This window comes from Oratosquilla oratoria, chromosome 7 (assembly GCF_046742065.1).
Source record: "Oratosquilla oratoria isolate Oo_2021 chromosome 7, ASM4674206v1, whole genome shotgun sequence".
In the NCBI taxonomy this organism is placed as follows: Eukaryota; Metazoa; Arthropoda; class Malacostraca; order Stomatopoda; family Squillidae; genus Oratosquilla; species Oratosquilla oratoria.
The window spans coordinates 22580618-22598659 of record NC_134783.1 but is presented as its reverse complement, the minus strand read 5'-3'; the positions used below and the strand labels follow the sequence as shown (position 1 = coordinate 22598659).

At 39.3% G+C, this 18042-nt stretch overlaps 1 protein-coding gene across 2 annotated transcripts in view; it reads right to left on the bottom strand.

The window, feature by feature from the left end:
• Window positions 1-18042, bottom strand: part of Cad87A (cadherin 87A) — a 324473-nt gene that overhangs the window by 251568 nt on the left and 54863 nt on the right. For both annotated transcript variants that reach the window (XM_076187818.1, XM_076187819.1), the window contains exon 2: window positions 9135-9203. In XM_076187818.1, the coding sequence (XP_076043933.1) occupies window positions 9135-9195 (61 nt within the window). In that variant the 5' untranslated portion in view covers window positions 9196-9203. The remainder of the gene's footprint in view (window positions 1-9134; window positions 9204-18042) is intronic.

The following is an 18042-nucleotide window of genomic DNA, read 5'->3' as shown; positions in this document are numbered from 1 at the left end:
CGTCTTTCTATTCACCCTCATTTTTTGCCACCTCCTCCTACCACTCCATTCCCTCTCCCTCCTTTTCTTACTTTCCCTCCTCCTCTCCCTTCTCCTCTCCCTCTCCTCCTCCTCTCCTTCCTCTTTTCCCTCTCTTCCTCCCTTCTTCCTCCTGCTCTCATTCCTCTCCTTTCCCTTTCCTCTTCATATCCCCAGCTTCCCTTCCCTCATAATTTAAACAAATTTCACGGTGTTCCTTCTCATTTTCAGTGGTCCTCCTCCTCCTCCCCCCTCTTCCTCCTCTATCTCATTTTTTTTTTTTTTCCATTTAAGCACTGTCGGTCTCCTCTCCCTCTACTTGTTCCATCCTCTTCCTTTTCTTCCCCTTCCTAAACCTCCTCCTCCTCCTCTCTCTTCTTCCCTCTCTTTTACCTTCTCCAAAACTTTTCCCCAATTCACACTTTCGTCTCATTTCCTCCTCATATTTGTGCATTTTCGTTTTGTTTTGTTTTCAAATTAATTCCACAGGAGAACAGGTTCCAGGATTCACCTGTAATCCAGTAAGTATGGAAGCGTCCCTTCAGTCGGATAAATGGCGTCACTGTGTTGAAGAGGTAAATCGGACTCAATTTGATTCCGTTATGGGAGCGACCCCCCAACCGACCTCACACCACCAACTCAGGCCTGCGTACCCCAGGAAGAACTGTGAAGGGGACAGCCGCATGGTATGGGGTGGGTCGGCTTGTTAAGGGAAGAGAAACAACAACTTTCGTGGCTCCTTTCGTCTTGACAAGGACGATTAGAACTCTCCTCCCCCTCCCCCTCCCCTCCCCCTCCTCCTCCCCCACCCTCAAAAGAAAAGTTGGACATCAGTGGAGGACCAGTAGAAGTAAATAATTTCAAGACAGCGAGCGGCCTGTTATGCAGACAATTCCTTCGTCTGGCTCATACCACGCGACCTTATTGAGGCGGTCGGAGGCCAGCGGGGGAAAGAATGTGAACAACATAAGATATACGGACGATTTAGTATTGCTTTTGCATTCTGAGATAAAATTACAGAGAATGATGGTTGATGTGAATCATGGACAAGTGAATTATGATAAGCATCAAAAAGACAAACGTGACAGGAATAACATAAAGAAAAACAATGAGAGTAAGAAGAAAAAAAGGAAAAAATTATTATTAAAGAGGTAGAAAGTTTTAGATACTCGGTGCGTACAATTTCAGAGAATGCCGATTCTGAAAATAAACAAACATAAGAATAACATAGTTGAAGACAGCATTTGAAAGAATTAAAATAAAGACACCAACGAATATTACTTATGATTTAGAGTCGAGATGAAGAATGTAAAAGTGCTACAAAAGAATGACAGTCCTCTTTGCTTGCGAGGCATGGACGGTGAACAGGAGTAAGGCAAAAAAAATTAAACAAAGGAAATGGGTTTTTTGTTTAAATTGATATTAGAACTCCTGTGACTGCTTGAGCTTAAAACTAAATAGTACTGAGGATAACAGGTGCAGAGAGATCGCTGATGAGAGGCACAGAATGGGTGAAGACTTGATTGGTCACATCCTGAAAGCGGATGGACTCGACAAAAGCTGTTTATCAGGAAGGGTGTTGGGTGGGACACGAGACCAAGGGTCAAGTTTATGATGCGCTGTTGAAACAGCTCGGACATGGATGGATGATTGACCTGGTCAGGTTGGCTGACTACGTCATATTCGACTACGTCATATTCGACTACGTCATATTCGACTACGTCATATTCGACTACGTCATATTCGACTACGTCATATTCGACTACGTCATATTCGACTACGTCATTTAACTAGAACTTCACTTAAAATAAAATATGAGGACAAATCTGAGTCTCGGTCAACTGAGACGACATTTTGTCCTAAGTCTGCATCTCAACTTAATAAAGTCAACCCTCACAACATAAATCACTGAAAGAACACTAAAATACTGGGATGCAGAAAAGATAGGGAGCTTCAGTCTGGTCTTCCTGAAATTCTAGAACTTCAGAATCTAGTTATTTTCAAACTACTTTTCTCCGGGTGATCATAGCAGGAATTCTAAAGAAGACAATAATGAGATTATTTCCTTTTTTATGTTAAATACACAATGGCATCAAGAGGTGGCGAGAACTATATGTTTAAGGTTTTCTATAGACAAATGAATTCAGCTGAGACAAAATAGGGATTTAGCCCCCGAGATTTCACAGAATCCTTCAACGAAATGAATGCGTTTAGTATTCACAAAAATAAGATTTGCGGGGCTGTAGGCTTCAGGATAATTGAACCACAAATTGTTCAAAAGCCAGCGTAAGTTCAAAAGTCTTCACCAGATTAATCTGAAAAGAGTGTAGTTTAAGATCTCATACAAATTTGACGTTTGGCTTAAGCGGACTTAACACTGGAATGGGTAGGAGCCCTCGACAGGAAGGGGAGTTTTGTGAAGCGAGTTTCCAGAAGGGAAGAAAAGCGGAGGCTGAAGCTTCGACGACGGGGTGAACGGTTTCCGCAGAAAGAACCATTTTCAGATGCAGAAGACCTGACATTCACCTGTACAAGGACAGCCGGGGTAAGCGGCAGACACCTGCAGCCATTGAAGATGGAACTAGTGCCCTCATCATGAAGCGGGATCGATGCCAAAAGCAATACAATGGTGCACAACAAGACGAAGGGTTTATGATAGGAGACGCGCCTCCTTGGTTCCGGAGCTATCTGTTTTGCCTTGATTTAAGTGACTGCAACCCACTCCAAACAGCTTCTGGTCACCGTTTGAGTCAAGCAGGGCCTGCCTACTTGCAAACAACTCCAGTAGCTCTTTATTTCCAGGGGAGGGAGGGAAGGGAGTGGGGGGATTTAGGTATGAAAAAACAGTTGATTCCACGCTAATAAGTACTACTTACTACCTGTGGACTCGACGATAGGATGTGATCTGACCGCCATCTGTATGGCTCGATTCCTTGCGTGGGTGTGCAGTTGTGTGCATTTATTACAATATATGAGGAAGGAGCTACACTCGAGTGACTTCTGTCTCTCTTTTTTCAACTGTCTTACCTAGTTTTGTACTTATTTATCGTTTAAGCTTGGGCTGCATCTTCTAAGTTATTCTAGGAACTGATGTATTCATATAGAAAAAATGTGCTATTTGACATCGTTTAGACATGTTGTCTTTTCCAAATATTTTTCGCGACTTTATGACACCCTCTCGTCCGAAACAAAAAGATCTTCGTTGTCAGTTTTGGCTTTTCCTTTTGATGACTTGAACATCACTATCAAGTTGCCTCTTTCTCTTCTTTCTTTCAACGACGACAGGTCCACCGCTAATCTCTTTCCTTACGTTATATCTCCAAGGCTGGAGACTGCTTGGACTTTTCTCTCGGCCTTGTTTATATCTTTTGCTTTGTGTGGAGACCACGCCGCCGATGCCTGGGCTAACCTTGGCCGGGTCAGACACTCTATGGTTTTATTCTTTTCCATAATTTCATCCATATGGTGAAAAACTGGTTTTATGTTCTCCAATAGTCTGCATGTTTCAATCACGATTGAGCTCATATCTCTGTCAGGTGATAAGGTGCCCGTTAACAACACAATCACACCCTATTCTTCTTTTGCTCCTATTGATAAGTTATTTATCATTGAGTACACACACACACACACACACACACACACACACACACACACACACACACACACACACACTGTGTGTGTGTGTGTTTTCTTTAGCCTTTACATACTTCCAATATTTTACATTTTTACTTTAAAGCTCATTTTCTACAATTTCCTCGATGCATATACACATTGTCTAGACCTGCTGTAATAATTAATTGTTTCTCCCTTATTCTTATTCCTTTAACAGTCTTTGTGTCGCCTCTATTTATAGAAGTGGGTGCTTATGTGGATCTGCGTTTGTGACTGTTTGATCACGTGCGTGGTTTTGGTAAGGGTTGTTTGTTGGTGTGTGTGTGTGTGTGTGTGTGTGTGTGTGTGTGTGTGTGTGTGTGTGTGTGTATTCACTTGGTCTTTGGATCACGTGTTGGACTCGTGATCGACAGCTATTTCCCTCCTGGAAGAGAGCTCAGAGCTCGTAGGTCCGATCTATGGGTAATGCTATGACCTTGCACACACACACACCCCCAACTCCCCGCCCACGAGAGTTGGAGTAACACCCCTCAGCGCTGCGATACTGATATTATTTCAGCCCACAGTGTGTGTGTGTGTGTGTGTGTGTGTGTGTGTGTGTGTGTGTGTGCGTGTGTGTGTGTGTGTGTGTGTGTGTGTGTGTGTGTGTGTGTGTGTGTGTGTGTGTGTGTGTGTGTGTGTGTGTGTGTGTGTGTGTGTGTGTGTGTGTGTGTGTGTGCGTGTGTGTGTGTATGTGTGTGTGTATGTATGTGTGAATTTGTGTGTGTGTGTGAATTTGTGTGTGTGTGTGTGTGTGTGTGTGTGTGTGTGTGTGTGTGTGTGTGTGTGTGTGTGTGTGTGTGTGTGTGTGTGCGTGTGCGTGTGTGTGTGATTCACCATTCATCATGGTCTTGGATCACGTGTTGGACTCGTGATCAACAGTTATTAACCTCCCGGAAGAGAGCTCAGAGCTCGTATGACCGATCTGTGGATAATATTGTGATTTTACACGCACACACACACCCAACTCCCCGCCCACGTGAGTTGGAGTAACACCCCGCAGCGCAGTGATACTGAAATTATTCCAGCCCTGATATGTGTGTGTGTGTGTGTGTGTGTGTGTGTGTGTATTTACCTAGTTGTATTTACCTAGTTGTATTTTACGGGAAGGGGAGCTATGCTCGTGGGGTCCCGTCTTCATATCTCATTTTATCTAAACTATTTTTAAATTCATGTATTGTTTTTGCACACACCACTTTCTCATCTAACTTGTTCCAACTGTCTATTGCTCTGTGAGGAAAGCTGTTCTTTTTCAAATCTCTTCTATAGCTGTCTTTTTTTATTTTCTTTCCGTGTCCTCTTGTATTTCTGTCATCCCATTTTATCAGATTCTCTCTATCAGTAATTTCTATGCCTTTCATGATTCTGTAAATAGCTATCAAATCTCCTCTCTCTCTTCTTTGCTCTAGTGTCTGTAGTTTAAGTTTTTGTAGTCTCTCTTCATATGATAGTTTTGAGAGTGTTGGTGCCAATTTTGTAATTGCTCTTTGTATTCTTTCAAGTTTTTTTATACATTTTTTTGTACTTGGTGACCATATCGTTGCTGCATATTCCAATCTTGGTCTTATCAGGGTGATTAGGATTTTCCTCACCATTTCTTCATCCAGGTATGTAAATGCCACTTTGATTGTTCTTATTAAATTATAGGTTTCTCCAAAAATCTTATTTATATGTTTCTCAGGTGACATATTATTCATAACAATGACTCCCAGGTCCTTCTCATTTTCTACTCTTTTTATTCCTTCTTCTCCCAAATTATATGATCCTGTTATTCTGTTTTTTGCTTTTTCCAAATTCCATTATACTACACTTTTTTGTATTGAACTCCATCTCCCACTTCCTACTCCATTCTTGTACTTTATTTAGATCTCTCTGTAGTGATTCACAATCTTCTTCAGTTTTCACTCTTTTCAGTAATTTTGCATCATCTGCAAAGAAGCTCATATAGCTTTCAATTCCTTCATCCATATCATTAATATATATAGCAAACATTATTGGGGCCAGAACTGTTCCCTGCGGGACACCGCTTATTACTTCATTCCATTTTGAGTGCTGATCTCTTATCACTACTCTCATTTTTCTTCCTTGCAAAAAGTCTTCCATCCAATTTAGCAATTTACCTTGTATTCCTCCTTCATATTCTAATTTCTTAAGCAGTTTCTTATGTGGTACTTTGTCAAAAGCTTTTTTTAGGTCTAGAAATGCACAATCAGCCCATCCATCTCTTTCTTGTATTATATCTATTAGCCTTGAATAGAAACATATTAAATTGGTGACGCATGATCGTCCTTGTCTGAATCCAAATTGCCTTGGATTTAGTACGTTGTTTTTTTCCAAGTATTTTACCCATCTACTTTTGATAATTCTTTCACAAATTTTTGCTATTGTACTTGTTAGAGAGACTGGTCTATAGTTGGTAGGTTCTTCTTTATTTCCTCCTTTATATATAGGTACTATATTTGCTTTTTTCCAATCTTCTGGAACTTTTCCTTCTTTTAAGGAACTGCTTATTATGCTATGTATTTTGTCTGCCAGTTCATTCCTGCATTCTTTCAGAATCCAGTTTGCTATTTCATCTGGCCCATGCGATTTTCTGACATCAAAATTACCCAAGTGTGTCAATATTTCATTCTTTGTTACTTCTATTTCTTCCATAGGGGGGACTTTTTCTTTCCACTCAATCTCTTCAGGTTGTATATTTTCCCTTGTAAACACTGATTTAAAATGTTTGTTCATAATTTCTGCCATTTCCATTTCCTCAGTGTATTCAACTCCTCCTTGTCTCAATTTCTCCAAGTCTTGTTTGTTTTTCAGTTTATTGTTTACAAATCTGTAGAATAGTTTTGGTTGATCTTTACACTTTTCTATAACATCTTTTTCATATTTTCTTTTTTTCTCTCTGCATTTTTGTACATATTCATTTCTATAACCAGTATATATTTTCCATTTTTCAGGTCTTCTGTGTTTTTTCCATCTGGTCCAGGCTTTGTCTCTTTTGTCTTTTAACTCCCTACAACTTTTGTTGTACCAGCATTTTACATATTCTTTTTCTTGTTTTTGTCTTGGGACATACTTTTCCACTCCTTTTTTGTAAATTTTTGTCAAAATATTCCATTTCTCTTCCACTGATGTTTCTTCTTTGTATATTTCTTCCCAGTTTTCTTGTTGGAAGAATTCTCTTATTTTATCAAAGTTTGTTTTTTCATACATCATTCTTCCTTTTCTATATTGTTCATTTCTTTTCATATATTTTTCTTCATTAAGTTCCAGTTCAATCAATATGTGGTCACTTTTACCTATTGGTGTTTTATATTCAATCTTGTCCACTATTCTAGGTTCAGATGTAATTATTAAGTCTAGCCTCGATGGTTCTTCTTCATTTCTATACCTAGTGTTCTCTTGTATCCATTGTGTCATTGAATGGTCAGTAATCATCTCAAGTAGAGCATTTCCCCATGAGTCATCACCACTCTTTACTGTCATTTCTTCCCAGCAGATTTCTTTGCAATTAAAGTCGCCCATCATAACTATTCTTCCTCCGTCTTCCATTATTTTAGTTAATGCTATCTTTGTGTCCTCTAGCATACTTTTATATTCACTCTCCTCCCATGAGGCTGTTTTCGGAGGCACATAATTGATCACAAATTTTCTGCTCTTCTTATCTCTGTCTTCCACTTCTATCATAATCATCTCTACTGTATTCTTTCCATATATGACACCTTTCACATTTATATCCTTCTTAGTCAGGAACATAACTCCACCCCCTTGCTTTTTCTCTCTGTTTCTAATCCAATAATTGTATGCATCATGTCCTACACTGTTGGGTGGTAGTGGGCCTTTTAATTTTGTTTCTACAATTCCCATTATGTCCGGTTCTTTTTCTTTCAAATAATCATTCAGCTCATTCAATCCTGTTATTAATCCATCTATATTTGTGTAAGACACTCTTAGTTTTCTGCCACTTCCATTGTGTTCTCTGTTTCCCTTATGTTTTTCTTTTGTGTGTCGAACTTCCTTAGTTTCATGTTCACTACTCTCCAATAGAATCTCTCTTTCTCTGACTCCGTTCTGTTCTCGTTTTTTGTCTTAGCTTCCAGTCTTTTCTGCTTTTCTTCTTCTCTTTCCTCTTTATTCATTTCTCTTTTTATCCATATCTTTTTGTATTGTTCACTTGTTGCTAGTTTCCCTGTTTTGGATAAGATATTCTCTGCCGTTGTTTGTGACTTGAATTTAATCTTAATTGGTCTGGTCTTGTCTGTGCTATACTTTCCGAGTCTAAATTTCTCTTCGATTTGTTTCATAATTCCTGGTTCATCTTCCTGAACTGATTCTAGTAATTGGCTTACTTTTTCATTTTCCTCTTTGATTCTTGTGGTTCTATCTGTGTTGTGTTTCTCTTCCATTCCTAATATAATTATACATTTCTTCTTGTCTGCTAAATCCCTTACTATATTCTCCTTTTGTCTCATCACTTTAATAACTGAGTCTTCAGTATGTTCTTTCAATTGCTGTTTGACTATGTCAGTGAATGAAATCTTATTTCCTTCTTGGGTTTGCTTCCAATTTTTACTTTCTTTAGCTATTGTTTCTCTGTTTTCTTTACTATTCTTCTTCAATTCCTCATTCTCCCCCTTTACCTCTCTTAACTGTCTTTTTAGTTCTTCTATTTCATCAGTTAAGTTTCTATTCGCCTTTTCCAGTTCTTCCAATCTTTCAACCCTTTGTAAAATGGTGTTCATATGACCTAACATACTCTCCAAGTCCTCGATCACCTTATCAACCTTCTCCTCTAGTCTTGTCAGTCGGGGGGGGTTTGTGTCCCCCCCACTCTCTTTAAATCCCTTGAAAATATTCTCATCACTTTCTACTGTATTGTTCCTATCTATACTTCTAATCTTTACATTCTTATTAGACATTCCGTCGTCCTCCAGCTCGTCTTGTGGTCTTTTGTTTACTTTACGGCGGTCTATTTGGACCAAGTCCTCTACTTCCTCATTACCTTCCATTTTCCCAGCAATCCCTCCCCTTCTCCTCTTTCCTTACTTTCCCACTACCTCACGAGCAATTTCCCCCCCCCCTGCAAATACAAAAAGGCACTTCTCTTTGCGTTGGTATCCACAATCTGCACTTTTCTTCAGAGCGTTCTTCAAGCCGTCCGTTCGTTGAAAGTGTGTGTGTGTGTGTGTGTGTGTGTGTGTGTGTGTGTGTGTGTGTGTGTGTGTGTGTGTGTGTGTGTGTGTGTGTGTGTGTGTGTGAGCTTGTGTGTGTGTGTGCGCGTGTCCGTGCGTGTGCCTGCATATGTACAATAAGCTCGTTTGTGGTTACAGCAAACTCTTCGCTGGAGCTGATGGGACAAAATCAATAGTCTGGGCATGCACCCATGTATACGCAGGGATAGTGTAACCGAAGCATATGGGGGGGGGGAATGGCCCAACAACGAACCTCGTAGGTCGAGTTGCACTTACCTTGGAGGGTGACGAGTAAGAGGACCAGGCCGGTGCGGGCGGCGGCGTTGTGCGGGTCCATGGTGCCGCCTGTGGCAGGGGTAAAAGAAGGACATGGAAGGAATTAGTCACGTGACCCAGAAGGAGGAAGAAAATTACATTTGCTAAAAGAGAAAGTGTCCTTCCCTTTTTCACGTGGGTAATCTCTATTGTGTTTGCCCTCACCATGCCATGATCATTTTGTCGAGTAATTGTGTAGAGGTGAGTTCCCAATGGTTTACAATAGATTACAATGAATTGCGTTGACAAATCATGAATACTGACAGCAGACATTTTGGTCCGCAACCAGGTCGAGGAGAGAAAAATATAGATTCATAAGCTGTACCTAAAAAAAATAGTAATAAAAATGTTAAATTGGTAAGCATTACAATATGTTCGCTTAGGTGTTTACCCAACTGAATCATGAAGCTTGGAAATTTTTTACCTTCCATAGCCTCTTCGTGAAGCTGATTCAGTTCACTGTCAAAGCGGATGGCAACACTGAATCCACCAATTTCTAGATTAAATATATGTCTTAACATCCAGATAATGAAAAAAAGTATTAAAATGATTGAGTTCGTTGGTTTCCTAGTTTCCTAGTGTACAGTATATGTATACCAAGCCTATTTGTAGCAAGGACTGTGGCAGAGAAATGTAGTGAAGTATTTGGTGACTACTGTAATTCTAGGTTCACCTAGGCAAGTCAGTGCGAGCTCCCCATTGTACTGTCAGGACAGAGAACACTACATTGTCACTCTCATAGGGATCTGTTCATATCTAAAAGATTAAAAAAGCCACCGAGAAGAGATCCGAAGTATCATCTACGTGACCGTTCGAACGTAAATTATTGATTTGTGCATTATAGGATTTTTTTTTTCTCACGAACTTTGGCACTCCTGTCCTCACTTTAAGTTTCTCCACTGATTAACATGTTTAGTGTTACTAATAGGGTCACTTTGAAAACCCCTGACCAAGGTCAGACCATGTTGTGAATTAGCCAAAGGAAGAATGCAGTTTGATGCAAACACTTAGAGGCCCAATCCCGGGCAGTGAGCTTCTGCAAACGCTCTGACCACATGGTCTTTGAAGGACCTTTTTACGTACAAGAGGGAATTTGTTTCGTATGTGTCAGATCCATGTGGGAGCTATTATTTGCTGAACATTAGTTGCAAATACATTGACCACCTATTGTAAGTATATCATTTGTTTACCATAAAGGCTTTGGTAGCATGATACAAATGCGGCGACATGACTGCTGTAAACGTTATGAGTGCTTCTTGCAAATACTTAAATTGCTTGACGTAAACAAATTAAGTGCTTACTCCAAAGGAGCGTGTTATGTCCTCCAGATACGTCGGCTGCTTGCTGCAGATGTGTTGAATGTAGATGTATCAAATTTATTAGTAATGTGTGAGTTGTTTGCTGTAAAGGTATTGATTACTTTTAGATTGACACATGCACCTCCTTGCAGGAAGGACCATTTACCATGGTATCATGAGCAGCTTCATTCGTCCCATTTCTTTCTTCCTATCTACCTAAATGGTTTACTATCTGCATAAATTTTATGTAGCCAAGATTTCAAGGATATTAGTGACACCTCTAAGGACCAGAGTTATGTAGCATTCATTATGCTTGGAGATTCACCTCCACTCAAAGATAAATGCTGACCAATTTCAACTTCTACTAAGTCTCTTTTCTGCTTCCTTAAATCTTCGGCGCGATTCTATTCCCAAATACTGCTATTGGTAAAAAAATACAAGTATTCTTCCTACTTCCCTACATCGATCACTCCTTTTCCTCTCTCTCGTTTCCCTTTCTTCTTTTTCTTCCTCCTCCTTCTCCTCGTTCTTTACCTTCTACTTCTCTTTCTTCTCCCCTCCTTCTTCTCCTGTTCTTTATCCACCTCCTTCTTATCCTACTCATCTTCCTCCTCCTTCTGCTCCTGCTGCTCCTCCCCCCCCCTCCGCCTCCTCATTATCTTCCTCTTCCTACTTCTCCGCTTCCTCCTCTTGCTCTTATTCCTCACCCTATTCCTTCTCCTTCCAGTCCGGTCTCGGCGCACAAGGTCATTAGAAAAGACGCGAAAATCGTCATTCCGTCTATACTCAGGCGTCATTCGACAGGGAGGGTGTCGTCGCATCGCGTCGGGAATGTAGAAAAAGGATGTGATACGATGCGACTCATGACGCGTAAATTTTGCTTAACATCTTTTCAAAGCTTTCCATCCCGTGCAGAGAAGAACTTCTGGATTCCTCTTCGAAAACATCCCAACGCCTCTAGTAATGAGGAGGAGGAGAAGAGAGAGAAGAGGGAAAAGATATAGGTGGAAGAGTTTGGGGTAGAAAGAGGAGTAGGAAAAGAGAATGTTGTAGGAAGAACATAAGAATGAAGGAGAGTGCAGTTAATAGTGGAGTTTGAGATGGAGTTTGAGTTTAAGTTAGGAGAGGCAGCGGCGGCGATGGTTTCGTCTAGGGATGGAATTGAAACACCGGTTCTTCAGGGAAGGTACATCTACTCGTCTACAACTACAATTGTTCCTCCATGTAGCTGCATAACAACTCTAGTCTTAAGTGTACAGCATAGAATTTTTTAATATTCTTCGGACAAGTTTCATGTGGATTTATATGAGGGAGTCAGCTCAGTAATTGTTGACATCTGAAGTGCAGTGCTGTATTTCAATGTAGCACTTCCTCAACTGGGAAACTTGTAGCTTAAATGAAATTAGGTGGTCTGCAATACCTACAAAGTTTCCTAACTACAACTCAGCTGCTGACCTTATACAGGGAACTTATTCGTCCCTGCATGGAATAAATTTCTCCTATTTGGGGCAACTTCTCACTCCGAGCAAGGCGGAGGCCCTATCAATGCCTCTCTTCTTCCTGATAAACATTAGATTTTCCATCTACATACTTCGAAGAGTAGCTCAACCAGTACGCTCTTTCTTATTACTAGGTAGCTTTGGAACTTTCTTCACCCTGATACTCCTTCACTTGTTTACAACTTGGACTCATTCATAAAAGACGGTTTGAAAATCCTACACAGGAAATAGGTAGTATGTTCTCCATATTTACAATCGAACCCCTTTGATACGATCATGCCCCCTGTCACGACCAATCTATGGACTAGGTCAATCGAGACACAATAAAAAAAAGATGTGTGGCCTTCAGCAGTTCCCACGAGGGATTTAAGAATCTCAAGTAAGATTATAAATTTCTTCGTTAGAAGTAATAATTATTTACATAAGTAAAACCATATTCACATTACATGGGAAACACACCCTAGATCCAAATATAACGATGTGGCTAGACACATTAAAAAGAACACGCGTCCAGGGAAACGCAACTACGAAATTAAAGTTGCCAGGCAATCGAGATCCAACCCAAAGGGCTTCTTTCAACTCTACAGAACAAAAAATAAGGAAAGGACAGGCCCAGTTAAAAACGATGAAGATGTCACGACAGATTCGGAGAAAATAAAAATGAGCGAGGCGTTTAACAAATATTTTCTCAGTGTTTATAAAGCAGAGATTAGTTACGGTACCTGAATGCGACCCCATTTTCAGTGGGGATGAAGGAAGTAGACTAACATCAGTATTAGTAAGGCAGAAGTAGTTCAAACACACTGATAGTCTTCAAGCTACAAAGTCCCTGAGTCCAAATGAAAATTTTCCGTAATGCTTAAAGAATGTAAATTTGAAACCTGCGACCAGTTGACATAAATATTTGATAAGTTGGTAGTCACTGGTTCTGTGCCTGTTGCTTAGGGGTAGGCAAACGTTCTTATTTTCAAAAAGGAAGATAAATCGTCTACATGAAACTACAGACCAATCAGATTGGATCAATAACAGCTAATAGAACCAGAGATCACATCGAGAGACATAATAGGATTCTTATTACACTAATGGCTTCTAGGTGTCAGATAACAATGATAGTTACGAGGTTATTTACCTTGGCTTTATCAAAACGTTTGACAAGGTGCCCCATCAAAAATTACTACAAGGAAAAATGTTTGAATGGATTAAATCTTGGATCAGTGACAGAAAAAAACGGGTCACCATAAACTGTGCTCAGACAGGATGTTACAATGTTTTCTTCACGCAAATACGTTCGATAGTTTACGTGGGGACCAATCACCGGGCTAGAGTACTCTTCCCGCCAGAACTGAATAAGTTTGGGTTGTTGACGTAATCATAGAAACGATTTGAGTAGTGGGTAGCCACAAGAAGTCACGTACATACCTACAAAATAGGTTAGATAACTTATATATTACATAAAAATAATATTTTACATATCATATATACATATTACATATGACAGGACAATGAATGACACGACTGATCATTAACCCCTTCCATACGATGAGAGTTACGTTGGCGTCATGAGGTGTGAGTGGATATATAAGGATGCCAGCGTCGGCAGCTTGATTATATTTATTTTGTAGTTGTGGCTAAGTGACCACTAGCTTCTTTGAAATGGCCTGATCATATTTTCTGTAGTTATCAATATTCAGGGTGAAAGAGAATGAGTGATACAGCTGTAACTTTATATTTTACTAGACCACCCGTGACCCGTTGGGTCAAATAAAATTTTAGATACGTTGTTGATAAAATGGTCAATAAAATCTTTATTAAGACAATTCTCTATTCAGTAGACAAAGGCAGTGACTTGATTAGTTATAAGAAGTGAAATGCAGAAGATTGTGACGTCATGTCGTCGTTGCTTGGAACACTACGCATCATATGATTTATACGGTTCGTAATATTTTAGTAAACTCATTATGCCTCATAGATGCTAAATCAGGAGTTGGCTATATTTTTAAATACTGAATATGAAAAATTTAAATATTAATGGTCAGAAAATATGTAATCGGAAAATTGGAAATTCAAAATTGACAAATTGGAAAATTAGCGGTTGTGACGTCACGCGCTCAGCGCTGGGGTTCCTTGGGACCCACAGAGCGGATGTCGTGATATCATGTCTCTTCTTCTGATTGGCTAGTCCTCAGTCGTGACGTCATATCTCTTCTTCTGATCTCTTCTTCTGATTGGCTGATCCTCAGTCGTGACGTCATATCTCTTCTTCAGTAGACGGTTTCAAGCAAGATAACAAACAAGAATTTTATATATGTATATAATATATATATATATATATATATATATATATATATATATATATATAATATATATATACATATGTTGGGTCAAATAAAATTCTAAATTATACGTTCTTATAAGAAGTGAAATGCAGAAGATTGTGACGTCATGTCGTCGTTGCTTGGAACATTACGCATCATATGATGTCGTGACGTCATGTCTCTTCTTCTGATCTCTTCTTCTGATTGGCTGGTCCTCAGTCGTGACGTCATATATCTTCTTCTGATATCTTCTGATTGGCTGGTCCTCAGTCGTGACGTCATATCTCCTCTTCTGATCGGCTGGGTGACGGTTTCAAGCAAGATAACAAACAAGATGATCAGAATTTTATAAGTATATAGATAATGCAAGTATTGTGATGCATCATTGTACGTCAGGCAGCTGATACTGCCCGCGAGAATTATGACTCGTCTTTAAGAGGTTAAATGTCTAAGCATATATTCTATTTATGCAAGGGCGTGAGACCCCCATCACACATATCATCTTACCAAACCGAAGTAAGCTACCATGGTGAGATGCAAAGGTTGTATAGGGAATAGGCAGACTCTGCAGTGGGCTACTATTGCTGGGCTCTCTAACGATAAAAATGTGTGGAAGTGGCGATGGAGTGCTTAGGAGTCTATAATGATGTAAGAGGAATGAAAAGAAACAGCAGGAGACTCAGGGGTATTTAGGAGTGTACATGATAGCAGAGGAATGTATAGAAGTCCTGATGAATATGATCAGGGGTTTTAGAGTTAGGGCAATTAAAGAATGCAAAGATCCTAATCGATCATGACACTATTTCTTTTCTGGCAGGACTCTTCAACTGAATAAAGTCAGTAGTTTTTGTCGTAGTAGAATCTGAACAAGGCGTCACCGTAGTGAAAGTGCTAATTCAAAATCCAATTAATAAGAGTGCATGCAAACAAAACATATCGTAATAATTTTCTTATATATCTATTTGATTTTATCTTGTTTACCCTTTCGTTCATGTATCTATTTGTCGGTATTATTCTTTTATTTGTTAACTTATTTATTCCTTTATCTATTCATTTATCTATTCAATGATTCATTGATTCGATCATTCATTCAATGGTTGATTCATTCATTCATTCATTTATTCAAAGGAGGATCGAACTCGAAACAAGACTCCCTTTTGTTGCTAGTTTGACCCCTCTGCTGAATGAAATTGCCTGGTTTGGGCCGGACAGAAAAGGCATGTTTCCGTACTGAAAAGGAGCAACTGAACCTCGGGGCCCAAGACGACACGCGGAAATGGTGAACGGCGATATGCTGACAGGAAGTTCGGCGTCGGCGACCTTCTGACCAACCTACGAAGTTTGATATCACGCCAACGGCTTAGCTTCCTGTATCGCTCTCCGTTAACCCTTTCGAGCCCCTAACAACTTGAATTTGTTCTGGCTGATAACAAATGGGTTTATTCAACGTATGGATAACTAGGCTTTAATGTGTTAAATGTTACCTCGTTTAATCCTTTGCAATCCGGTAGTTTTTTTATTGCGTTTGGAGTAATGTCAGATGGTGTTACACAACATACACTCTAAGTTAGGGAGCTCACACATGATACCATAAAATATTGTGGAGTAGAGAGGAGGGGGTGTCACGGACGTGCGTAGGAATGTCTCATCTAGGGTCAAATCAGGTCACAGGAGTCACGACGCGGATTGGCGCTCCTGTACATACACGGCAGATGACCTTCTAATACTTGCCACCTACCTGGAATCTGCTAATCTTATTGGCAAATAGATTGGAGGAGATTTTTGCTACTAATATTTCTAAATTTCAGTTGAGCCATATTTACAGTTCCCTCTTTTTTCACGTATATGGTTGAGACTGATAGTTATCGCCCTGCCCAGTTCGTCTCCCAGCCTAATAGATTTACGCAAAGTTATCTGATAGTTTCGGGCTTTTGTTTCTCGTTCGGTGTGTGTCCGTTTTCCATTTGCTACAGTGACGTTATAGACTTCTGCTAAACCTTCAAGATAGATATTAGGTTCTCTAGATAGTCATCAACCACCTTCCTCAATATTTATCAAATTAGTAATACATACATATATATATATATATATATATATATATATATATATATATATATATATGTATATATATATATATATATATATATATATATATATATATATATTCTTGCAGGCAGACGAGGTTAAATGCTATTGAAGATTCATTTTTGATTATCTTCTTGCGTATAGTCTCTATACGACGAATAGTTGACTTATCATTTTCTGTAAGTCTGTTTAGGAGATCTCTTATATTGGCCGACGTTTCGGAACTCTCTTGTTCCATCTTCCAGGGCGATATGATGTGTCAAGTTTTCTGTGTAGGTTATATATCATATCGCCCTGGAAGATGGAACAAGAGAGTTCCGAAACGTCGGCCAATATAAGAGATCTCCTAAACAGACTTACAGAAAATGATAAGTCAACTATTCGTCGTATAGAGACTATACGCAAGAAGGGGATCAAAAATGAATCTTCAATAGCATTTAACCTCGTCTGCCTGCAAGAAAATATCCTACCTGGCTACACAAAAATATATATATATATATATATATATATATATATATATATATATATATATATATATATATATATATATATATATATATGTATACACACACACACACACACATATATATATATATATATATATATATATATATATATATACATATATATATATATATATATATATATATATACAGTAGAAGTAATAGTACAACATCCTTTGTCACCTTACACTCCCTATCTATTAGTGTAGTACTTGTGGCTTATCAAGGTCCTATACTACTATTGTAATCAACTTGAAAAGTTAGCCACGCCTCCCGCCTCTCCCGGTACATGTGATTGATGATCGATAAAATAAAGAAAGATATAACTGATTTCCGGTGCTATTCACACAATCCCACCCCCCACCAATAGCATGCCTCTGCTGAAGGAAGATGTGGAGAATAGAACGTAGTACACTCCTGACATTTCATACACTACTTACAATTAACCCACTTTTTTGCACCTCACGAACTACCTCTTAAATATGAGTCAAATTCTCGCGCGCAGCATCAGATGCCTAACGTTCGATGCATCACATTACTTGCGTTATAAGATATAAAGTCATTGGTGTGTTACTTGTTCTCTTTCACTCTGAGTAATAATAAACACAGAAAACGTGATCAAACTACTTTACAGAATTCGTGGGTCACTCAGCTACAACTACAAAATAAATATAATCAAGACGCCGATTCCGACGTCATCGTATCGAGGAAGTTAAGCATTGGGAGCCCTTTAGTTATAGTATATGGTGTCGTTATCTTAGCTGACCCCACGTATCTAACCGCAATGTTTGTGGGTTTCATTCTGATACTGATATGCTACCTCATGCCGTTCTACCACTTCCACTTATGCTGCAAGTACTACTAAAGCTAATGGCTCCTAAATAGGGGACGGGGAGAGAAGTGGCGTTCAGGGGCCATGGATTTCAATTTCAGGATAAACAGATATTGCTAGGAGAAAGGGAATTTCACTTTTGGAAGTGTGGGGTAGCTTTTATGGACGAAAGGAGTTTTTTTTTATATACAAATGACGGTGGTGTCCATTTGGCTCACAAGACTGATAGACAAGGCAGTTGAGCGGTTTTGTTAGAGAGCAAGATTTATAGTAACAGAAGAGGTATGATATATGATAAACAAACAGAGAGCGAAATAGGCTCAGTGAGGAATAGAAG